Consider the following 25,544-nt stretch of genomic DNA (forward strand, 5'->3'; position numbering starts at 1 on the left):
AACCATGCCCCGCCCCTCCCTTTCTCTGGCTCTCATCCATTGGCTGACTCTCTTGAACTGGACCGGGGATTGGTCAGGCAGGACGCCGGTCAGGGAAAGCCCCCTCCTCACGCCGCAGTGTAGGAAGCCGCTGGAGAGTCGTTTAGTCGTCTTCTGCGAACCCCGAGAGTCTCTCCTCTCCCTGTCGCGTACGTTAGTATTTGGCGAAGTCATTGCCTTTTGATTTTCATCGTCTGGCTACCTCCACTGTCCACTACCAGCCACAGTTCCGGGGCTGGAGGTAGACAACCGTACAAAACCGCCTAGGCGGCGCGTGCCAACCCATTCTTCACCCAGTGGGGTCGAGGCAGATTCCGGCTGGGTGGGTGGGAGGCGGTCTAAAGTTAATGACTTGAGAAAATGTCCTGTTGGTGGGGGACACCGAGGGACTAGGAAGTACAGCTTTCTTGAATTTATCCACGCATTTAACAAATATTAATACCTCTTATGTGCCAGAGACTGGGTTAAGGTTCCTTGGGTCCTAATTAGGGTCAAGCTTTTGGCCCTAATTTATATGTCTTTTGTGTACATGGGATTTTGTTTTTTGTTTGTTTTGTTTGTATTACTAGAATTGAACCCAGGACCTTGCACATGCTATGCAAGCATTCTATGGCTGAGCACCCTCCCCTTTTTATTTTTATATTTCGAGATGGGGGTCTCCCCAAATTGCCAGGGCTGGCTTCAAACTTGAGATCCTCCTGCCTCAGTCTCCCAAATAGCTAAGATTACACAATTGAACCATCGCTCCTGGCTCCAATTTATATAATTATTGAGAGAGGGAGAGAAACCATGTATGAACCAACTCTAATTCTATGCAGGGGATAAATACTACAGAAGAAAAAGATTTTTAGAAGTTCAGAGCCAGAAAAGGGGCATTTATGGCAGTGAAGATGGTTCTTAAGTTGGGCTTTGAAAGACTCACGGAGATGAAGAGGGAAAAGAACTCCTTGGAGAAGCTCAAAGAAGGGAAAGTGCCAGGTAAGTGCCAGAAATTCCACGAAGCATCTGGCCAGAGGAGAGAATAAGGAAGAATAGGTCCAGGTGCCAGAGAGCATTGGATGCGAAGATCAATGTGAACTTTAGGTAGATCTCGTTGGTGGTAAAAATTTTACACCTATAAGCACAAAGGCTTAGATTTATCATAAGGGCAATAGGGAGTCATTGTCAGGTGTCAAGCAAGGGAATAATGATCCAACATGTGTTTTATTTTCTTAATTTTTTATTTGTTCATTGTATTTAGACATGACAGTAAAATGTATTTTGACATACATACATGGAGTATAATTTCCCATTGTGGGTTGTACATGTTGTGGAGTGTCACTTGTCCTCTATTCATATATGAATAACATGTGTTTTAGAACCATGCAAAGAATGGATTGAGGATTGGGAGAAGGAAGGAGATCAGTTAAGAGTTGTTTGAATGGTGGGGATTATGGTGACCTGAAGTGTGGAGTGGCAGCTGAAATGGAGAGAAGGGAATGGATTCCTTAGACATGTATAGCCAGAAAGACCAGGCCTTGGTGAATACTTGGGTATGGGGAAGTAGGAGAAATGATGGATGACTTCTGGATAGGTGATCTGGGCAAACATGAAGGAGAGGAAACAAGGCTTTTAGGAGGTAGTTAGTTCTGGGCATTGTGAGTTTGAGGTGCCAATGGAACATCTGAGTGAAAGTGTCTAGGAGCTAGGTGAACATGCCTGATGGGAGTTCACAAGATAAGTATAAACTGGAAGTAGGAATATGGAGGTCTGTAGGAAGGACCTTGTACATGGCAGCCACAACAGTAGATTTGTTGAGCTTGCCCAGAGGGCCTAGAACAGAATCCTGAGAACCCAAGATTGAAGGTCTGGCAAAGGAGGATAAACCTGTCCAGGTAATTGAGATAAAGTGACCAAAATTGTAAACATACAACGGGTAATAAAATCTGGTGTCTCAGAAGCCAAGGAAGGAAAGTGTTGAAGGCCAGTGATGAATCAAGCAAAATAAGGTTAGAAAGAATCCACTGGATTTAGAAACAAGGAAGTTGGTGACCTTTGCAAATGCAGTTTCTGTGGAATGATGAGAACAGAAGTCTCATCTGTGACTTGAGAAGTAGACAGGATGATGAGGAAGTGAAGATTGCATTTATAGTACTCTTTCAAGAAGTTTGGGCTGAGGTAGCTCAGTGGTAGAGCACTCACTTAGAATGCAAAGAAATTTGACCATTTAGTGTGGCCTGGTTGCCTATAATTCCAGCAATTTAGGAGGCTGAGGCAGGAGGATCATAAGTTGGAGGCTGGCCCCAGCAATTTAGTGAGACCATCTCAAAATAAAAAGGAACTGGATATAGCTCAGTGGTAAAGCCATCTCTAGGTTCAATCCCTGGGACCAAATCATCATCATAATAATACATAAAAAATAAAAAGGACTGGGGATGTAGTTCCATGGTAGAGTACACCTAGGTTCAATCCTTAGTATTGCAAAAAGTAAAAATAAAAGAAATTTGACCATTTTGAAGAGGAAATAGAGAAAGCAGTTGCTAAAAGGAGACACAAGTTTTCATTCAGATTGGTGAGATGCTATTGACACAGTTTCAGCAAAGAGGAAAAAGATAAAATTATAGAGGAAAGAAGATAACCAAGAAAGTGATACCCAGAAAAAAGAATAAGAAAGAGGTTCCAAAACATTGGTGGAGAAATTCACTTTAAAATGTGGAAGGACACTTGCATTGTGTCAAAGGGAAACATATGTTGAAATGACTACATTGGTGGGCTTGGTGATAGTAAGTTGAAGGAATTCCTATTTGATGGTTTCTGTTTTCTCTGCGAAATAGAGACTTATCAGCCAGTGAGTGTATGATTGGAGATAGTGTGCGAGGTTAACAAGGGCAGAGAAGGGCTGGGGATGTCATTCAGTGGTAGAGCACTCACCGAGAATGGGTGAAGCCCTGGTTTCATCCCAGCCCCACAAAAAAATAAAGGCTTGACAACTTTAACCCCAACACAAAAGGTTTTCATTAATTGAGAGGAGTGTTCATGGTGCATTTTCTGCTTATAAGCAAATCTGCAGTTTAAAAAAAAAAAAAAAAGAGAAACCAAGCAAACCACAAATGGACATACTTCTGAAAAGAGTGACTACTATTCAAGAAAAGCCTCAGACAGGTCCTTTAAGAGGGATTCCAAAAGAAAGCACTTTTATCATAGGAGATGACAGCTCTGTGCATGTTAATGCCCCTGAAGACCTTCCAGTGGGACAAGATGCAGAGGTGGAATACAGTGATACAGTGTTGTTGATCCTGACCCTGTGTGGCCTAGGCTCATGGGTATGTTCATGTCTTAGTTTTTAACAACAGCAACAAAGTTTAAAAAGCAAAAAAAAAGTTTGAATTTTTAAGTGGGGAAAAGCTTATAGAATAAGGCTATAAAGAGAGAAAATGTACAGCTGTATAGTGTGTTTGTGTTTTAAGCTAAGTGTTGTTATAAAAGTTAAAAACTTTAAAAATTAAGTTTATAAAGGAAAAAGAAACAGTAAGCTAAGTGTGTTAGTCTACTTTCCTTCACTATAACAAAATACTTGAAATAATCAACTCAAAAAGTTTATTTTGGCTCATGATTCCAGAGGTTCAGTCCATGGTTGGTAAGCTTCGTTGCTTTGGGGCCTGTGGCAAAGTCGAAATGGTGCGGGATGCGGGTGGGGGCAAGTGATGCAGAAAGCTGCACACCTCATGGAAGCTGGGAAGCAGAGAGAAAGAGAGAAAGAAATGCGTGTCCCAATATCTTTTTCAAGGTCACTCCCTCAAAGACCTAACTTCATTAAACCCCATTTCCTAATAGAACCACAGCTGTCTCAAGAGTGAAAAGCAGCCCTGACTTGGGCTGAGGAGCCAATATTTACAGAAGGGCTATATCGGGGCCTGGACTGGAGGTAATGAGTGCATCTATCTACCCATGAATGAAGATTGAAAGTGAGGAATCAGAGATAGCAACCCAAGGAGAATACCTCCATCTCATTCTGCACATGAAACCTCCAGAAACAGTAGACCTGTCTGCCTTCTTGTCTTTGAGGCCATCTCGGGACAGGATTTGGGCTCCCGTGACTTGGAGGCTTCTTACATATACAAATGTGTTTTTTTGTTTGTTCGTTTATTTTCATTTTTTTAATTTAGGCAGGGGAAGTCCTTTGGGAAAAATTATTTAGAAACAAGACCTATTGACCTCTTGATTTTTCTTGCTTTTTTTTTTTTTTTTTTTTTTTTTTTTGTACTGGGGATTGAACCCAGGGGCTGTTTACCACCAAGCAACATCCCTTTCCTATTTTTTATTTTGAGACAGGGTCTCACTAAGTTGCTGAGGCTGTCTTCAAATTTGTGATTCTCCTGTCTCAACTTCCCAAATAGCCAGGATTACAGGCATGCACCACCATGCCCACTCAACCTCTTGATTTTAATACCTCCCCTCACTTGTTGCTAAGGATCTTTGGCTTAGCATGAGAGCTGGGGTTTTTAAAGATTTTGTGATTTTAGTTTCCCTGCATGAAGAAGAACCATTTGGCTGCTATAGAAATGATTTATGGATGGGTCCAGATTTATTAATCACCTCTGAAGATGGAGAGGAAATTAAAAACAGAGAGTCCACTCTGGGCTGAAGACAACATAGGTTGGTCGTCCTTGCAGAAGACCTTGCCAAGGTCAAAGGCCACAAACAAACCAATTTGGACCAAGGTTTCTAATCTGAATTTTAATTTCATGTGATTTGATTTTTCACACCATTTTCTCTCCAAGGTGAAATAATGACTATTTTAATTGGCTGCCACTTACAGAGAGATTCCAATAAGCATGATGGCATCCGTACATTTTTCTCTGGCATTCCATGTCTGCTCCAGTTCTTATGATCAAGCTGGTGAAGCTGACTTTTACTGCATGCTGCATGCCATGATCAGTTGACTATAAATTAAACCCTCTTTTCCAAAAGCCATTTTCCATTAGTGCTAATTTGTTTGCTTCTCATTTCCACTGATCATTAGAGTCTCTGATCGTGAGCACCAAATTGGAAATAATTTCCTTGACATTTCAAAAAATTTTCTCCCCTTCTTGAATGCCATTTGGCTACAGCTAAAGAACATTATGGTTTGCAGAAGAACAGTTCCCTCCAATTACAGTTTAACTGACCGTTCATGGCACTGAATCCCTGTCCTCAGTGTCCAAAGATGACACCATTGCTGACATTGCTATTTCCTGTCATAGCTGTAAAATGCCTCATAGACTTTGCTCTGGCCTTCTTGGATGAAGATTCCACCACTGTGCACATGGCAGCTTTGGGAAGTTGGTGGTTTTATGGACCTACATATCAGGGACATTCAGATATAACCATGTAAACAGGAGCTGGCTGGTTTCTTCACTCATTCACTCTGTGAGCATTTATTAAACATCTCTTTTATGCCAGGCCTGGGGACACAGACATAAGGAAGATCAACCCCTGCCCTTGAGGAACTCACACTCTAGTGGGAAGGAAAGTTAAATTGTAGAGCAAATAAAGGAAGAGGGGATACAGATGGGACCACGGAACTGAGAGGCTAGTTGTCTCGGAATTTGCCAAAGGGCAATAAGGAATTGCTGGTCATTCCTCATGGCAGAGCAGCCTTGAGATGCAGATGGCCTGAAATGGTGAAAATTCGAGGTATGTTTTAGTGCAGAAGTGACTGGAGATGAGGCTAGGCTGCCACCATATTTTGGGGGGCTTTGAATGCCATATTTGGTTTAGACTTTATCCTATAGACCACAGGGAGCTTTTTTTTTTTTTTTTTTCTTTTTTTCTATCCTATAGACCACAGGGAGCTAATGGAGAAATCTGGAGATGAAAAGGGAAGCAAGTGTAGAAGTTTGAGGAGCAAATAGTCAAGGAAAGTCTTTGTTCACAGTTATATTTAGGTTAGTGGGGATTCAGCATGGATTTGAGAGAAGTCAGAGGAAACTGGGCAGGGTGGTACATGCCTGCGATTCCAACAGCTCTGGAGGTGGAGGCAGGAGCCAGCCTCAGCAATTTAGCAACTTAAGGAGACCCTGTCTCAAAATAAAAAGGGTTAGGGATGTGGCTCAGTGGTTAAGCATCCCTGGGTTCAATCCCCGGTATACCCCCCACCCCCAAAAAAAGAGAGTGAGAGAAGTCAGAGGAGATGGAAAGACTGGAGATGGAAGGGTAGAATCCAGTACTGATATAGTAATGTGAAGAATGGAAGGGAAGGCTGGAGGTGTAGCTCAGGGGTAGCATGCATACCCTGGGTTTAATACCCTGGGTTTATACCCTGGGTTTAATCCCCAGTACCAAGGGGTACAGAGAGGTACATGCCTGTAGTTCCAGTTACTTGGGAGGCTGAGGCTGGAGAATGGCTTAAACCCAGGAGTTCAAAACCAGCCTGGGCAACATAGTGAGAACCTGTCTAAAAAAAAAAAAAAAAAAAAAAAGCCATAAAGAAACAGGAATCAGAATGACATCAGACTTTTCATCAGCAAAAGCAACTAGCTCAATCTAAGGCAAGTTTATTTCTAACATCGAGTTATACACCAACCAGTCCAGCTTGAAGTAAAAAAATATTTTCAGATCTTCCAGAACACACACACACACACACACACACACACACACACACACACACACAACCCTGAAGCTACTAGAAACTGTGCCTCAACAAACAAGGGAGTTAAACCAAGGAGGAAGATGTGGGATGTAACAGAAAAGAATGGCAAAAGGAAATCATCCTAGGTGTTTGTGTACCATACTTAGTGAGCAGTGAGTCTCAACTAAAGGAGAAAAACAGGTCTGGGATCAAAGGTCTGCAGGGAAAAGATGGAACTGGTCAGTTACAGATTGACTATTCGGAATAATTACTGGTAATGTTTGAAACATTTAGAAAAACTTGGCTCTAGGTTCTTAGAACTAAATGATTAAAAACCAACCACAATGATTAACTCTAGGTAAAACCAAGTAGTAAGAACAGAATGTAACATAGTTTACTAATTGAGTGAAGAGTTTATTTACTTGGTCAATAATGTAAACACTATTGATTTAACTGTAAATTGTTAGAAACTGTATTGTGAGGATGGGGGAGTGAAAGCAAGGGTTAGAGTGATACAAAAAAACAAATTCCCCACTGCCAGAATGATAAGTACATATAAATGTATTATCTACAATTGATAAATCAAGTAACAGTGTATTCGTTTACTGAAGCTTCCATAACAATGTACCACAGACTGAGTGGCTAAAACAACAGAAACTTTTTTATCTCCCAGTTCTGGAGGCTGAAAGACTGACCTCAGGTATTGCCAGGCTGGTTGCATCTGAGGCTTCCCTCAGCTGGTAGATGGCCATCTTTTACCTTGTCTTCACATGATCTTCCCTCAGTGTGTGTCTGTGTCCTAATATCTGCATAAGGACACCAGTCATATTGAATACAGGCTCACCTTAATGATCTCATTTTATCTTCATCACCTCTTTAAAGACCCTGTCTCCAGCCAGATGTGGTGCACATCCAAGCTACTTGGGAGGTTGATGCAGGAGGATTGAAATTCAAGGCCAGTCTCAGCAATTTAGTCTGTCTTGTTTTTATCTTTTTCTTTCTTTCTTTTTTTTTTTTTTTTTTTTTTTTTTTTGGGTACCAAGAATTGTACCAGAAGCACTTAACCACTGAGCCACATCCCTAGCCCATTTTATTTTTTATTTTGAGACAGGGGTCTCACTAAGTTGCTGGGGCTGACTTTGAACTTGTGATCTTCCTGCCTCAGCCTCCCGAGCTACTGGGATTAAGGGTATGCACCACCATGCCCAACTCAAAATTTTTGAAAAATGGAAAGGTCTGGGAATGTAGCTCAGTGTTAGAGCATAACTGGGTTCAATCTCCAGTACTCAAAAAAAAAAAAAAAATACACACACACAACAGAGAAAGACTGAGATCCAGACAATCTTTGAAGGGCCATAATGTGAAGCATCCAGCGTAGTGTGTCCTGCCCTTATGTCCTGGAATTGTTGGGTGCATCTCTGTTAGCACTTAGAGCTTTGATCGCAGGGAGCTTGATCCTGAGAAAGCTAATGCTGTTGTTTCAACCCCTCCTGCCTTAGGTCCAGTACAGCCACTCATTCCCATTTTCTTGAAGTCTCTGTGGCTGTGGAAGATGGCCACAGCCTCTGAATGTTATTCTCAGGCTTGGGACTATAATGGCATTCACAATGATGATGGCATCATCTCCTGAGGGGTTTTGGTCATTTTTGTGTTTAGATTGATCCACAGTTGTCCACCCAGTTGTCTTCCTTGCCTAAGCTACGTGGACGCCTTTCCTGGGATCACATATCCAGTGTCCTCTGGGGGTAGTGGAGGTTGGTATGTATGTATGTCTGTCTCAGCATGCCTCAGATTATTGCTTCCTAATAAAATTCTGATAGCTGGGCCCCATCAATATCTCAAATACATGTGAGGAAACGTTAATTTAGAATCAATTTTAGGATGTTTCAGACTGTAAAGTCCTTTTAACTAGATCTCTGGCGAAGATGTAGAAGCACTTTATGGGACTGTAAATTTCATGTTGAACAGTCTTTGTGAAATACACATCTCCCCTACACACAAGCTGTTCTCTCCATATCAATCATGGCCCCTGCACGTAATGTTTCACAAATATTCTGTAAATCACAGAAAACCCCATGATAATGTGAAATATGACTTTCACTTGTCTGTTAGACAAAAGAATCACACATGCCTCTCTCCCATCAGCACTAACATTTGTTATGGATAATAACACTTTCAATCACAACTATTTTTGGAAAACGGGTTTATTTTAAACCTTCCCTCCCCCACTGAAAACACTCTCCCAAGGACACAGGCTCCTACAAACCACAGCCCATTAATCCAACTATGGGATAGGAACTTTTTCTTCCCACTAACTTTTTTTAAAGTTGTTTTGAAGAGTTAGTATAAAAGTCCTAGGTACAAGGATAAAGAACACTTTACCTTAGTTGATTGGCATAAAAGGGGGAGCTGGATCTCTAAATACCCCACATCTCTGACCCTGTGTGAAATCAGCCAGGAGAGAGGTCCAAGTTTTTAGCAAGGACTTTCATTCTAAGTGACATTCTGTGCTCTTTCAGTTATGAGCATCAGCAGCAGGGGAGTCTTTAACTTTGGAACTGGGGATTGAACCCAGGGGCACTTTACCATTGAGCTATAGTCTCAACCCTTTTTTGGTTTTTATTTTGACTTGTTTTTTTTTTTTTTTTTTGCGGTGGTGGGGATCGAACCCAGGGCTTTGTGCTTGCAAGGCAAGCACTCTACCGACTGAGCTATCTCCCCAGCCCTAGTTTTTATTTTGAAACAGGGTCTGGATAAGTTGTTTAGGGCCTCCCTAAATTGCTGAGGCTGCCCTCAAATTTGCAATCATCCTGCCTCAGCCTCCTGACTTGCTGGGATTACACGCTTGTGCCAGTGTGCCTGGCAGGAAGCCAGAATAAATGTTTACCACCTTGATGTTCTTAATTCCTTTACAATGCAGTTAGAACTTCCCTGTTCAAGTGGCAGATGACCAGTTCTAGAGTGGATTTTGCATGTAACTACACTCGTGTGTGACAGAGACTCAGCGGAGAATAGGAAAGCAAAACTCACAAGGTTATCGATTTTCATGGTTCTAAACATTCTGGTAACCTGTTTTCTTTCCCTTTGTAGCCAACCTCAGGACTACTGATTGATCATGACTTCTATAAAAGAGCAGGCAGCAATTAGCAGGCTCTTAAGCTTTTTACAAGAGTGGGACAATGCTGGCAAAGTCGCAAGGAATCACATCCTCAACAATTTCATTCAAACCAACCAAGGCAAGACTTCCCCGGAATTGGAGCAGGAGTTTTCCCAAGGAGCCAGCTTGTTCCTTGTACGCTTAATCACCTGCCTTAGAATCACGTATCCTTTGCTGAACAGGGCAAACGATAACATCAAAAGAAAAGATTGTAAAGAGAGCTTTTCTCTCGATTTTCTCTAATATTAATATTTTGCTAAGTTGCCAAGGTTGGCCTCAAACTTACAGTTCTCCTGCCTCAATTGCCTGAGTCACTGGGATTATAGGTGTGTGCCACTGCACCCAACTTTGGTGCCCCTTTAAATTTGAGATCCAGAGCAAGTACTGGGTCTCCCTCACCTCACCTAGTCCAGCCTGATGGCCACTGATCCTTCTTAAGCTCTCTTCTCCTTGTCCTCCTTCTATGACTGCTTCTCTGTCTCAGCTACAGAATTTCCTCCCACCTCTTAAACACTTTTGTTTCCAAGGATTCTGTGTTCAGCCTACTTTCTTTCTTACTCAGCTATTGCACTTGTGCTAGGCATTGTCATTCTTCACCACATCTCAGGTGCCAGTTATAGAGCGTAATATTTAATGGACATTCAGCTAATGCTTATGGAATGACTGGATGAATCATGCTTTAAATGTACAGTTGTAGATTCAGTTTCTGTACCTGGAGTTATTTATAAATTCCTAACTTTTGGGGGGATACTGGGGATTGAACCCAGAAGTGTTTACTGAGCCACATCCTCAACCTTTATTTATTTATTTTATTTTATTTTATATTTTGAGACAGGGTCTTGCTAAATTACTTAGGGCCTCTTAAATTGCTGAAGCTGGCTTTGAACTTGTGACCCTCCTGCCTCAGCCTCCCAAGCTGCTGGGATTATAGGCATGCACCACTGCCTATAATATTATAACTCATAATTTCCTAACTTTTGTGATCCTGTTATATGACAGAAAAAATAGATCAGCTGAAGTGATAGTGTTTTGAATTAGAGATCCCATGTCTCCTCCCCAGCCCTGAAGTTATAGTGCATTTTGGAGGAAAACAAATCAGTATAGCACTATTATATTTTCCAAAACTGATGACCACATAAGCCTAAACCTTCTTCATTAATCTCGAACTTCCAGAATAGATCAGTTACAACAAAGGATTTATATATTATAATAACAAAATTAAGCTGGGCACAGTGGCACATACCTGTAATTCCAACAACTTAGGAGGCTGAGGCAAGAGGATCCAAAATTCAAGGCAACTTAGTGAGATCCTTAGCAATTTAAGAAAATAAATAATAAAAAGGGTTAGGGGTGTATCTCGTGGTAAAGAACCCTTGAGTTCAATCCTTGGTACTGCCAAAAATAATAATAATGGCAAAATTATTAGTTACCATTTATTGAGTCTTTTTCATTTTCTAGGCACTGAATATAAACATTATCTCATTTGAGCATAACATCATCCTAGTAGGTGACTGTTATTATAGATAAGGAAAAATGAACCTTGAAAAGATTGAGTAATTTACTAGTAAATGGCAGAGATAAGACTTGGAATGGGTCTGTCTGGTCCAACGCCCATAGGCCATCCATTGTACTCCAGGGTCTTGCACTTGGTGGACAGTGCAGACCCAGACCTCCACCTGCAGCACTGTACAGGGAGAGCCCCACCAGCTCCCCATGTCTACAGGCAGAAAGGCCAAGCAGGAAGAGCTTAAGCTCTGAATCATCCTGCCTAGGTTCAAATCCCAGTTCCATCAGTTCCCTTTAGTTACTTCATGTTACTCATGGAGTAAATGGTAATACTGATAGTGCCCACTGGAGGGCTACAGTGAGGATTATATGAGACAATGCAAGCAAAGCCGCAGTGTCTGGAACTTGTCAGCTACTGCCAATATTGTGGCAACCTTCTAGAACTAAATGATGGAAATAATAGGCCAGAAATATGTATCACAAGTGACTATGAAAAAAGACTAGCCTGGGACAGAGAGAAAAGATGGTGACAAAAGTTGATCAGCCTTGTTGGTCACTGAGCAAAAGGAGGAAAATGCACTAAGTCAGGAACGGGGCAGAGGATGGGAACAGGGAGGGGATAATGTAGGAATAAAGAGACTGCTATGTGGCTGATAGCCTGACCCCCAGCTATGGCGGCAACAGGCAGAGGAGCCTGGCTCCAGAGCGAACACTGTTTTTGCAGTAAAGAGCCTTTCCTAATGAGCCAATCTGTCTCTACTTCTATTGGCATCCTGGGAACCAGGGTGCAGCAGAGATAATTTGCCTCATGCCCCCACCCTCCCCGCAACAAAGCACCATTACCTCCAACCCATTACATTAGCCTTTATCAGTCTTGGAAGCTCTCAGTCATCCTCCATGAGCTGCAATAATTTCAGCTAATTTCTTAAGTGTTCTAAGAGCCTGTGATGTGTTATGAGCCTAGTAATTGTTGACTGGTTCCCTTTCTGTTGTGGCTTGATTTCATACCTTGTATCCGAGCTGATGCGTGCTCTGGGTGCTTTATTACGATGAAGCTTTTTGCAAAGGCTCACATTAAAAAATAACATTAAATACTGAGGTAGTTTTAAATCAGAGTTTAATTTTTCTACCATCTCCTGTTATTCTTATTAGGAAGCCATACAATTCTTCATAAGGATAGTGATCTCCAGTGTAAAACTTTGAGCAAGTACACAATTGAGAATTAATGATGAAGCTGATTGTTTTTAGAGAAGTCTAGGAATGGTGCCCAAAATAATGAACTATACTGAGACGCAAGAATGCAATGATCATGGCTTAGAGAGACTTAGGAAATTGACCTTCAGCTTTCTCCATGCACCTTTGATTTATACAAGCATCCTTGCTCCCTAGGGAGCCTGTCAGAACCAAGGTGGCCAAACTACCCTGGAGGAACGAACTTCCTGGAGAACAAGGAACAGCCCAGCATCCATTCTCTGTGTGTTGCCCCTTCCCTTTCAGCTGGTAGATCCTCTCAGGGTAAATGGTGCCCTGCAGCTGCTTGGTTATACTGGACCTGAGGGGTTACCCAGGATCAGGCACAGGATCTGTCCCTCTATGAAAAACCACCCTGAAATATACTCTTTGACTTGTTTGTTGTCCAGCTATATGACTGGCTCATGTTTAGAAAAGCTTCTGAAGTCCATTGGCATCTTCTTATCAGCTGTGGGCAGGTGAGTTCCACTCTAGAGAAATCTTGGAGTCTCAGGTGTCCTTGGCATTCACACCACATGGAATTCTAGGTGTCTGTAGGGCCCAGAAGTATTGTCCACCTGCAGTCTGCTCCCATGGCTCCTCCATCCCTTGTTCCCCATTGGCCCTTTACTAGTCAGTACCCTTTTGACTGAGAATTACAGAGAACTAACTCATACTGGACTCAGAAAAAGGGAGCTTATTGGCTTGCATAACTGAACAGCCCAGAGGTGGAAATACATATTTTAGGCCTGACTAGACCTAGGGGTTCAAATAATATCATCAGTATTTGGTCCCTCCCTCCCTCTTTTCCTCAATGTCTCCATTTGTTCTCCATCTTCAGAGGCCTCTGTGTGCTGAGGTTCCCAGGAGCTCCAGGTAGGCATCCTTAGAGCTCAGTTACACAGATAAGAGACCAGTCTTTTCCATGGGGTCCCAGGAACATCCTGGCTTCTGACCCTCATTGGATGATCTTAGGTTACTTGCCTGGCCCCAAACCAATTTCTGCAGTCAGAAGGATGGCATACCTTTCACCCGTTTACCCCACCAAAATCACATGACCCGTGAGTGGTAGAGACATGATTCCCCAAAGGACAATCAAAGTGTCATTACAAGAAGAGGGGGATGGACTAGAGTTGTGACTCAGTGGTAAAGCACTTGCCTGGCATGTGTGAGGCCCTGGGTTCACTCCTCAGCACTGCATATAAATAAATAGATAAAATAAAAGATCCATTGACAACTAAAAAAAAAAAAAAAATATATATATATATATATATATATATATATATATATATATATAAAGAAGGGGGAGCAGAGGCTGCAAAGCCCAAAATAAGAGTTATCCACTTTATTTAATCCCAGCATTTCCTGCTAGAAGGAAGAATTTCCAAACTATTATATCACTTTACCTATGGACATTTCCCACAGAGGAGGCAAAATATGTGAGAAAAGGACCTTAGAGTCTCTTAGAAGGGTTGGTATCATGGAACTTGTCAAGTGTTTTATTTTAACTCTTCTATTCCCTGGACAGTAATCGGTACCTGATAGAATTTCTTGAGGTTGGAGGTGTCCTAACACTCTTGGAAATACTTGGAATGGAGAAAATCAAGGAAGAGGACAAGAAGGAATCCATCAAGCTACTTCAGCTTATCGCAAATTCTGGCAGGAAGTATAAGGAGCTTATTTGTGAAAGCTATGGTGGGTACTGTGTGTGACAAGGTGCTGATTCCCAGGGTTCCCTGGGAGCCTGGGTGGAATGATGGCAGTACCTACCTCTGCTATGGGACAGATTCATCATAGAACTGATGCACAAGCCAGCATTTCATACAGTACTCAATTAGCTTCTGTCCATAGCACCACCAGAAGACCAGACAAGATTTTCTCCAACTGGGCGTGGTGGTGCACGCCTGCAATCCCAGCAGCTCAGGAGGCTGAGACAGAAAGATTTCAAGTTCAAAACCAGCCTCAGCAACTTAGCAAGGCCGGCCCTAAGCAACTCAGCCAGATCCTGTCTCTAAACAGAAAAGGGCTGGGAATGTAGCTCATTGTGTAAGCACCCCCTGAATTCAATCCCTGGGACCAGAAAATATATATATATTTTCTGATTCATCATTTATTCAAAATTTTCAATGGTAGTTTTAGGACCACTTCATTTTAAATATAGCCCCTTTTACCAGTGGCACACAACTGTAATCCCAGTGACTCAGGAGGATAGGTAGTTCAAGACCATTCAGCAATTTAGTAATACCCTGACTCAAAATAAAAAATAAGAACGACTGAGGGCGTAGCTCAGTGGCAAAGCACCCCTTCAGTTCCATCCCCAGTACTAAAAAAAGAAAAAAAAATCTACATTTTTCATATATCCATTCACCAAAAACTTACTAACCATTGCCTAAAATACTGTTGAAATTGAATTATGAAGGACTTAAGAAATTAAATTATCAAAAGATTGAAAGACTACTGTGTGCCAGAGACATGCAAGGGTACAAGGGATATAAAGATGAATAAAATATAGTCTCCATTCTCAAATAGCAACCTGGTGAGAAAGATAACCATTCAGTAATTTATCAAGTGCACTGTTTGAGAAATGTAAAGAGGATGCCATCACCCACGAATCCTTGTTTCAAGTACTTCCCACACCCTGCACTTTCATCCTTTCTGCCTCCTCCATGACCTCTCTGTGCCTCAGTTTCTTAACCCATAAAATGGGATGAATACATTACTCTCACTGTAGTTTCTGGGGTTAAATGACATAGTATTTGTCAAAATATTTTGCAAACTTCTGAGCACTCAAGTGTTATCATCTACCTGTAAAAATGTGTTTATTGCTGGATGCAGTGGTGCACACCTATAATCCCAGCAGCTCAGGAGGCTGAGGCAGGAGGATGTCAAGTTCAAAGGCAGCCTCTGCAAAATCGAGGTGCTAAGTAACTCAGTGAGACCCTGTTTTTCTCATTGGGTTTTTTTTGTTTTGTTTTTTGGTACTAGAGAATGAACCCAGAGGTTCCTTGCCACTAAGCCTCCTGGTGCCTTGCCCCAACCCTTTTTATTTTTTATTTTGTGACAGGGTCTCACTAAGTTGCTTAGAGCCTTGCTAAGTTGCTGAGACTGGCCTTGAACTTGTTATCTTCCTGCCTTATCCTTCCAAATTGCTGAAATTACAGCCATATTGAAAGTTAAAACATGAATTTTAACTGATCATGGTGGTAGCACACACCTATAGTCCCAGCATTTGGGAGGCAGAGGCAGGAAGATCACTTGAGCCCATGAGTTGGAGACCAGCTTGGGAAACATGGTGACACCCCTGTTTCAAAAACAAAATAAAACAGAAAAAAATTTTTTTTGACCAGGGCACTTAACCACTGAGCCACATCCCCAGCCCTTTTTTTATGTTTTGTTTAGAGACAGGGTCTCACTGAGTTGCTTAGGGTCTTGCTAAATTGCTGAGGCTGACCTTGAACTCACGATCCTCTTGCTTCAGTCCCAAGCCACTGGCATTAAAGGCACGCACCACCCCGCCTGGCCATACAACACAGATTTTAACACACCTATGCTGAAACAAATCCTCTGTCCCCCACACAGCTAAAGGTAAACAAAAGAGAGTGATTCAACATGAAAAAACAGTCTCCATTTTTATTTGATTGAACAGGCTTGGTTGAAAAATTCTTAATTCTACTCATATAATGTAATCTTGAGTGGGTATTGTTGTCATAGACACTTGCGATTTAGCGTTTTCTCCTCTTTGACCAGGTGTACGATCCATAGCAGAATTTTTGGCACTATCTAAGTCCGAAGAGACCCAGGAGGAAGTGCAGATTCTCTTGGATTCTTTGGTTCATGGTAATCCCAAGTACCAGAATCAAGTGTATAAAGGTCTAATAGCTTTGCTGCCCTGTGCACCCCCTAAAGCTCAGCAGCTGTCCCTGCAGACACTCAAGACTGCCCAGGTGAGCCAAGGCTGCACGCTCCTGTGGTTCTGATTCAAATGCAGTGGTCTTATAATTACCTTCCGCAGTTGCACTTCCCATGGGCATGAGAAACAGAGCTCAGCCTCCCACTGCATGTCTGCTATTCAATCAGCATCACTTCCAGAAGGCCAAGGCAGGGCAAAGAGTTCATGTCTCCCAGCAGAGTGATTTGTCATGTTTACTTAAGGATCAGAAAGATGTTGGCAGACTTAAAAATGGTTGAGACAAGAAACAAGGATGATGAAAGTACTGGAGAAAAGATTAAAGGCGTCGATTTGATAGGGAGAGAATCATGGTGCATTTGTAGACAGCATGTGAGTAAAGAGGCCAGATCTCCACTACTTGGAAAACCTCCTGCTTGTTGGCCTCTGCCCTTCTCTCAGTGCCCTAGAATGCAAAGGAAGTCCAAGGTAGGGCATGGTGACCATAAGAAGACACTGTGCCTAGTAAGGAGGGAGACATGATTTTGATATGAGCCATCAAAAGCTGTCAGAACTGTTTCAGATGACGAGCTGGAGGCAGGGAGAAAAAGGAGCAATGGCAGAGATGATAGGGCCTGAATGGTGGCAGTGGCAGTGGGAATAGAGGTGACCAGATTGGCTAGACATTTCTGAGGTAGAAGGTGTGGGGCTAATGGCAGTAAAAAGAAAAGGAATCAAAGATGACTCCCAGCTAGGCACAGTGGTGCACATCTGTAATGCCAGTGACTTGGGAGGCTGAGGCAGGAGGATTGTAAGTTCATGGCCAGCCTCAGCAACTTAGGGAGACCCAGTCTCAAAACAAAAAGGGCTGGGATGAACTTAGTGGTAAAGTGCCTCTGGGCTCAATCCCCAGTTTAAAAAAAAAAAAAAAATGACCCCAATACCACAAAAAAAAAAAAAAAAAAAATGACTCTCAGCTTTGAGCTAAAGCAGCAGAGTGAGTTGTACACCATCAAAAGAGCTGGAGTAAAAAGGAGAAATCAGTTTGACTTGGGAAGAATTAGGTTTTGACCCAATAAAGTTGATGGGCTTGGTAGTTCCCAAGTACCCATCTGGGGAACAGGCCAAGTTGGCTGCAGAGGACAGAATTGGGTCACTTTTTCAAAGAATACTGAACCAGAGCCTCTCTCCCATAGAATCTGACAGCTCTCAGGTAACCCTTGGTAATGCTTCTTCCTTTTAAACTCCCCAAGTGATTCTGATTCCTAATTCGATTGAAGAATAACTGCCCAGAACAGCTGGGAGAAATACCCTCTGGACAGTGAAAAATAACAGTCCAGAGCTCCAGAGCAAGGCCCAAGATGAAGATGTCAGTTTGAATTTCATGAGCAGAGACGTGATAACTGAAACAGGTGTAAATAAGATCCCCAGGCAGGATGCACCAAGTCAAAAGAGAACAGAAGGGACACCAACCCCCAAGACTTAAGAGATGAGCTGAGGGAGGAGATGCAGCAACATGTATCTGGTTGTCATTAGTATTCCCAGCTCCCATTAAGTACCTCCTACTTTTAGGAGTTGATTTACCCTGTCTCTTTTCAGTCTTCACTGTAACTGATGGAGGCAGCATGGTACAAGTTTTAAGAGGTAGAAAAGAAGGGCTGACAGAAGGGTGAAGTTCCTGAGAAAGAGACAATCTTGGTTGAGTCCCACTCCCCCCCGTGTCCTCCCTTCCTCAGCCAAGAGTGCAGACCTTGTTCCTGCACCTGTATCAGGTGGCTAGCTATCTTTGATTCATGTGTCCTGAGCTCCAGGGTTCAGTGGCAACCTGGGCAGATTCTCAGTCACATTCCTGGCTGCCCGTCTCTGCCCCTCCTCTCTGTGCTCCTAGGAGAGCCTAGACCCAATGACTCACCACTGCTGTCTCCCCTGCCCCCCATTCACCCAGGTACCTGGCTATTTGAAAGTCTGCATTTTGTTTCTTCTGGCTGTATAAGATCTAAAAAGCAATCACCCTTTCCTGTTGTCTGTCTTGTCAGTCCATCATCGGAACCACACATCCCAGCATCGTGGACTGTGTGCTGAAGGTGCTAGGCACGATGCACCTGGAAGTCCAGTATGAAGGTAGGGAGGACTCCTCCAAGTGGCTGAAAGTGGCCATGAGAGCTAAGTAAAGTAGCTCTCAAACAATATCTATTAGTCACAAAGAGTCTTATTGCTGAACATCCTGAATAGCCTTGACAGACGGAAGACCCTGGTTCAGTACTAATAAGCAAATTACCTAGAAAATGACAGTCACATCCCATACTTCGAGTCAGCCACATCGTGCCTTAATGGTTATGAGAATGTGTCTGGGTCCAGAGTTGGCCCTTGTTCCTAGTCTCATGTGGAGTTTCCCCTCTGAACAGAAGACTCCCTGGGCGGTGGAGCATAAGAGCCTGGGTTCCAATCCCCAGCAGCACAAAAAGAAAAAAAGAAATCACCCTGGGAAATGTCCTTCTAAGAAACTATGTTGGCTAATGATGAATGCCTCTATGTTTCAGCTACATTTTCCATACATCATTTCATTGAATTCTTAAAATAACCATAAGAATACAAAGCCTGGTATGAACCAGTTTTTCAAATGCTTGAGTGAATGAATGGTAGAGATAGGTGTTTTTTATGTTTTTCAAAATAAAACATACAAGCCCAGAGAGGTAAAGTATGCTTCCTAAGATACACAGATCTGGATTCAAACTAGATCCATCTGATCCTAAAGCTTATGGTTTTGACACAGAGCTCTTGTGCAAGGCATTCAAAGAATCTCATTTCCTTTCCTTTTCCTATCATGGTTCAGAGAAGGGATTCTGTTTTCAATAGGAAGTGTCAAGGAAGAGTTCACTAAGAAGGTGGTCTCTGAACTGAGCCTTGAAGAATGGGAAGGATTTTGGAAGGTAGAAAGGAGCAGAAGTGGGCATCCTGGGAAGGGGAATGGTAGAAACAAAGGCATAAAAATAGGGAAGTACAAGTTGTGGTTGGGGAATGACATCCTACTTAGGGTATTTTCTTGGAGGCAGTGTTATCAATTTTGTGTGTGTTTGACCCCTGCAGGTATGTATGGGTACATAGTTCTTGTATGCTAAGAAGTAATGCTGTGTCAAAATTTACTGATTACCAACTGGAGCAGAGCCCAGCCAGGGGCTGCCAGTGACAGGGGGGAGGGGGGGAGTGGTAGAGGGACCTAAGTAAAGGTCAGAGCCAGCAGGAAGCAGCAAAGCAGCATTGCTGGCCTTGGAGCACAAGAGTTACTGGGCAGTGGAATCACGTTAGGAAGCTTAATCAAACAAACCCAAGGAGAAAAGACGGGGTGGCTCTGAGACCTTACCACCCCACCTCCACCTGGCAAACATGGCCCTCCCTTCATTTCCATTTTCTTCTCTAAGTCCTCCCTAGACCCTGGCTTTAACCCCCACCCAGATGTCAGCCCTCCTCCCTTTGAACCACTCTGCCACCCTGGACTCACCAGTAGTTCCTCCCTCTGTTGGAGCAGTTATCTCCAAAACAGTAACTGCCCTTTACATAGATTGTACACAATTTCAGTGCAACTGTCATGGTTTTTATCCATACATCTAAGCATGTGTTCGGCTCATCCCATACTGGTTGAGTGGGTGAGGGAATGCTGTATATACACACTGCATTCGTGGTCCCCTGAGTGTCCTTCTGCACCAGACCTCTGAGCAACTTCAGGGTAGAAATGAGGTCTGAGTCATCTCTTTTTCAGCTTAAGGTCTGGAATACAATGGGTACTCAAATAGAGGTTTGCTAAATAAATTTATGAAGAAATGGTTAACTTCAGTTATACTGATGAACTCCTCCAGAGTTGGAACTGGACCTGGTCTCTTCCAACATTGGCCCAGTTTAGAGTCCCTCTGCATTTATTCAGTAAGTACTAACACTGTGGCAGAGGCAGCGGGAACATGAGGCTTTATCACTACCTTTTGGATGTAATGTCACCTCATGTGATAACAATGAAATCGGCACCTCAAAATAATTTCATGTTCCCAAACTCATAATAGGTGCTCAAGAAATGTCTGTTGAGCTGGGTGCAATGGCACATGCCTGTAATACCAGAGCCTCAGAGGCCGAGGTAGGAGGATCGCAAGTTCAAAGCCAGCCTCAGCAACTTAGCAAGGCTCTGAGCAACTTAGACCCTGTCTCAAAATAAAAAATAAATTTAAAAGTGTTGGGGATGTGGCTCAGTGGTTAAACACTCCTGGGTTTAATCCCCAGTACCAAAAAAGAAAGAAAAAAATGTCTGTTGATTGAAGAAAATAATCTTTTTTTTTTTAACCAAATACTTTAAATAATATGACCCAAATATAGAGAATGTGCATGTAATCATTGTCCACCAGGGGGAACTATTTCACATGATCAGTGCAGAGTTGAAGTTAGGGAAGATCAGGTGGTTTCCACTGAAAGTCCTTCAAAGGCAGGGAAAGATGGTCTGACAGGTCTTCAAAGTGGTTCTAACAGAGGGTGGCCAGAGAGAACCCATGGTGAATTTCTCATAGTTTGAGGACACCAAATTTCAAAAGCCTGGGGAAGGCCCCCAGGAAGAAGATGACCAAGAGGATGACAGTGATGAGAAGTCAGTGGATGGTATAGGTGAGTGGACTGGCCTTGAAAGGGTCAGGTAGGATTTGTTTTGGTTTTTGAATAAATACATATTAAATACTGGTGGTGTGCCAAAAACTGCCAGGCACTGGGGTTTTGTTTGTGTTTGTTTTAAGAAGGAGAAAAGTGACTGATTTAGAAGGATGACAGTAGGAGGGTGTCTTTCTACCTCCTATGCTGAAAGGGGAGAGGGGAGGCTTGCTGCCTCTGAGAAGGCAACAGGGAAATGGAATTAATTCCCAGGGAAAGGTCAAGCGTCTGAGGGTGCCTGGTGTCTGTCAACCCCACAGTGCATATCACCATGGAGGGGCCAGCTGATGGCCTCAAGAACTCCACCTTCCCACCCCTAAGTCAGCCAACCTCCCTGACCCGCTCTGTGCTCTTCCCTGTTACTATTGCAGCCACCTCTTCTGCTTATTCTCCTGATGCCCATTTCCTCCAGGACTTACGTCCTGCCTGTTAACTCTCCCTTTTTCTCTGGCCAAGAACTCCATTGCTGTGTAAATGTGTTCTGCATCTCTCATCATAAAAAAAAAAAAAAAAAAAAAAAAAAAAAAAAAAAAAAAAACCCTTGGGTCTGATCCAAAGTCCTCCTTGGGAACCTGTAGATTAAAGGATATTTAAAAGGTAGGTCCCATGACAGCACAATTATAGTGTTTGAAGAGATGTACCCTTCCTGACCCCAGCTTCCACTCCAGCTCTTCATTTTTCCATTTTCTTTCTCCTTGACCTCATAGCTGCTTTTGATCCAGTTGACCACTTCTTGACTTCTGTGATGCTCTCTCTTTGTTTTCCTCCTGCCCACTAATTTTTCCTACTTCTCTACCAAATTGTTGGGTCAACCTACTTATCATCTCTTCATCTACACTTTTCCCCCCTCAGGGCCTCACACCTGTTAGGCAAGTGCTCTACCACTGAGCTACATCCCCAGCATTTATTTTATTTTATTTTTTTTTTGTACCAGGGATTGACCGGAGGGAGAGTGACCACTGAGCCACATTCCCAACCCTTATTTCTTATTTTGAGACAAGGTCTTACTTAGTTGCTTAGGGCCTCAATAAGTTGCTGAGGCTGACTTTGGACTTTTGATCCTCCTGTCTCAGCCTCCTGAGCCATTGGGATAACAGGTGTGCATGTAAAACTAAAAGGTGCCTGGCCCAGCACCTTTTAGTTTAAGACAGGGTCTTGCTAAATTGCCCAGACTGACCTTGAACAGTGATCCTTCTGCTTCAGACTTCCGAGTAGCTGGGATTACAGGCATGCATCATTGTGCCTGGCCCTTTATCTACATTTTTTTATCTACACTCGCTCCCTGAGTGATTTTGTCTAGTATAAGGACATATAAATACCAATGTAGAATAGATAGATCTATATCTCTGGCCCATATCTCTCCCTGAAGTCTCCATGTGAATGTCTAATAGAGATCTCAAATTAATGGCTACAACAAACTTATTTTCTTCCCTAAAACTGTTCTTCCTCCTATTATTCTCTACCTCACTAAAAGGTACCCCTCAACCCAGATGCTCAAGTAAAAACTTTAAGACTAATACCAAATCACCTTCTTTCTCTTACCTCACCCCAAGCCATCCTTACCAAATCTTGTAGGCTGTATTTCCACTTACATAAAGATACCATGTCCATCTGTGACTAAAAATATTTTTAATTGGGCTCCAGACAGGAGGTGGTGAAAAAGCAGAACACACAGGAATCAGACATAGAATATAATTGGTCAGGAAGATGTCTGACTTGGTCCTTTCCTTACAACAATGCCAAACACTCTTACTGGTGTCCTACTGGAAAAGAAAGTGTATCTCTGTGGAGGTTGCACTTCTCATATGTCACCAGTAGGTGACAGTCTTGTCTGAAAGTGCACAGTAAGAAATGAGACACCAGTTTTCCAAGGCTCTAGTAAAAAAGAATTACTATAGAACAAATCTCAATAGCACTGCGAGCATCTTGGAAATGGCTGCATGTATAGGCAACTTTTCAATTTATTCTTTTCCCTCTAGACGTTCAATAATTGTAGTTTATAAAATGAACTGACAATAGATTAACAGGGAAAATCCATACATTTTATTATGTACCTAAACACCAGAGTCACTTACACACAATAGGAGGCTCAAGGGATAGGAGGCTCAAGGGAGGAGCAAGATTGCTGAAACTTACATCGAACTAAAGGAAGGAATAGTGGCATTGGCCTATGCCTTTGGGGAGAAAGGAAGTATTAGCAGGTTATGGAAATTGAAGGGAGGAGGCAGGTAGAAAGCAAGCAGAAAAAGTCCTCCAGGCAAGAGGCACTTGCTCCCGTGATGGTTATTGAGGTTCTCTACATTGCTGTCTATCTTTCTTCCTCCCCCTTCTCATTTGATGTCGAACACCCACACACATCTGCTTGCTCATTCTCCCACCCCTTGAAAGACCCAGCACAGTCAGGCTGCATGGCCCTTGCCTGTAGTCCTAGCTATTATGGAGGCAGAGTCGGGAGGCTGAAGCAGGAAGATTAGTTCCAGATCAGCCTGGGCAACTTAATCAAAAAGTAAAAAGGGTTAGGGATGTAACTCAGTGGCAGAGTTCCCCTGGGTTCAAGCTCCAGTTCCACAAAAATAAAAACCCAGGCCCTCTTCCCATGGATTCCTCCAAGCCTAAGGCAGCTCAATTCTGTGGAGCCTCAGCATCTACGGCCTCCTTGCTGGGGAGCTCACTATCCAATACTTGCTCTGCCCTCTTGGGTTGCTCTGTGAGTCGTGGGATCTCACCCTACCCCTCTTTAACCGTAAGCTCCAGGAGGACAGGAATGAGGTCTTACCTTCCCGGCTCACCAGAGGTCTGGAAGTGCTGGGCAGTAAAAGGCACTAGGAAGCGTTTTGGTGAGGACAATGTAAAGGGAAATGACCTTCCCCACCTTGATGGGGTGTAGCCTCCCGTCTCTCCAGTGTCTCTTCCCTTCCCCAGCCATTGAGCTGATAAAGGACCTGGTCAACTTTGACGTGCGCCAGTCGCTGCTCAGGAGCCTCGTGGCACTGCTAATACCATCTGTCAAAGAGATGTCCAAACTGCAGCCCAAGATCCTCACTGGTAGGACGCCCTCGGATGAGGCTGCCTGATGGAGGGAGGCGGCCTCCTTCCTCACGGCCTCTCGCTCCCCTAGACTCCCCGATTCTCCAGCTCACCGCCCACCTGCCAGTGTTCTTGCAGCAGGCCGCGGCCGCCAAGACCATTGGGTAAGCGGGTAGGGGTTGGGCGTGACTGTGGCAAGCCAAGCCTGGCGCTGCTGGCGGCCTGTGTGCCTGGCGGCACCTGAGAACTCAGAGCCTCGCCTAGCACCGCCGCAGCCTGATACCCCTGCCCAGGGTTCTGGCGCGCAGAGACATGAGCATCGCTGAGGAGATGCTGCACATGCGCGTGGTGCACAGCCTGATGGCCGCCATGGGCAACACGGACCATAGCAACAGCCAGAGGCTGGCCTCCCTCACCCTGGAGGTGAGCCCGCGGTGGCGGGGGCTGCGGGGCGGAGGCGCGGGTGCTGGCGGTGACTGTCACGCCGCCGCTCCCACCGTGGCTGCAGTTCTTCGTGCAGACGTTCCCGGTGGTGGAGGAACATGTGCGCAAGTCCATGGGGGAGGAACTCTACCAGCTCTTCCTCGTAAGTGTTCGCATCCTGCCCGGCAGGTTGGTAGTAACAATGGTGCCCACCCATCCCCACAAACAGAATGGGCAGGATTGCCCCTGGCTGGGCTCTTCATCGGCTGTCTCCCCTTCCCTTTGGGACCCTTCCAGTCCGGCTGGGAGCTGACCCCACCTGCAGCACTACTCTGCCCAAACCCAATACAGAAACACACTGCCCTGGTACCATAGCTGTGTCCACCTCATTGTTGTCCTCAGATCCACGGTGAGGACTTGTACATGAAAATAGATAGCATTCAGGCAGACATCTTGGCGGCTAATGAAGTCAATGTTACCAAAGGTGAGCCAGAGCCAGGGGACCTGGAGGAGTGCAGGCACCCTCGCCACCCAGGCTCATGCTCCCCTTTGCTGCCCACAGCTTTGAACCTTTATGGCGCCTCCAACAGCAACTTCAGCGTTGTACTTGACACTGGTGTTCTGAATCAGATGACTTACATCACACACTTTGGGGATGTGGAGGAGGACACTGAAGAGGACGCAGAATCCAAGGAATAACAGACCCCCTGTGGCAAACCAGGAAGGCCAAGGTTGTGTGGCAGGGAAGCCTGGCAGAGGGAAGGAATCGGTGACTCCACTTGGCTCCAGAGGAGGCTGGGGGTTATGCATGCAATGGGGAAGAAGGAAGGTTGCTGGCTGGAAAGAGACCAATAAACAGTCTTGATATCCGCCTTTTGCGTGTTCTTGTGGAAGGGGAAAATCAATGAGAGTTGTAGATGGCTTAGAGTGTTTCTGCTTACTAAGTTAAAAATCAGGTCCTGGGGCTGGGGTTGTGGCTCAGTGGTAGAGCACTTGCCTAGCATGTC

At 43.8% G+C, this 25,544-nt stretch overlaps 1 protein-coding gene across 7 annotated transcripts; it reads left to right on the forward strand.

Annotated features, from left to right (window-relative positions):
• The first annotated feature begins 95 nt into the window (after positions 1–95).
• Positions 96–25,544, forward strand: ARMH1 (armadillo like helical domain containing 1). 7 transcript variants are annotated; one of them, XM_079151863.1, is made up of 13 exons: positions 96–192; positions 8,285–8,382; positions 9,719–9,949; positions 12,932–13,000; positions 14,050–14,216; positions 16,269–16,465; positions 18,444–18,528; positions 24,010–24,132; positions 24,206–24,278; positions 24,408–24,537; positions 24,623–24,700; positions 24,940–25,021; positions 25,100–25,543. In XM_079151863.1, exons 3-13 carry the CDS (start codon positions 9,744–9,746, stop codon positions 25,234–25,236), a joined length of 1,347 nt encoding a protein of 448 aa, XP_079007989.1. In that variant the 5' UTR covers positions 96–192; positions 8,285–8,382; positions 9,719–9,743; the 3' UTR covers positions 25,237–25,543. The 7 variants fall into 7 exon arrangements, with proteins under 7 accessions (XP_079007989.1, XP_079007995.1, XP_079007990.1 ...); XM_079151864.1 differs by having other exon boundaries at positions 106–188; XM_079151865.1 differs by having other exon boundaries at positions 125–280.

Source organism: Sciurus vulgaris (genome assembly GCF_902686455.1).
Source record: "Sciurus vulgaris genome assembly, chromosome: 1".
Classification (NCBI taxonomy): Eukaryota; Metazoa; Chordata; class Mammalia; order Rodentia; family Sciuridae; genus Sciurus; species Sciurus vulgaris.

What these genes read in the sequence shown, in the direction of transcription:
- ARMH1 (XM_079151863.1), top strand. Translation starts at nt 9,744, where the DNA reads ATGACTTCTATAAAAGAGCAGGCAGCAATTAGCAGGCTCTTAAGCTTT. An exon ending in ATCACCTGCCTTAGAATCAC is followed by an intron (nt 9,950 to 12,931) that starts GTATCCTTTGCT and finishes TTTGTTGTCCAG; the next exon opens with CTATATGACTGGCTCATGTT. An exon ending in TGGCCTCCCTCACCCTGGAG is followed by an intron (nt 24,538 to 24,622) that starts GTGAGCCCGCGG and finishes CCGTGGCTGCAG; the next exon opens with TTCTTCGTGCAGACGTTCCC.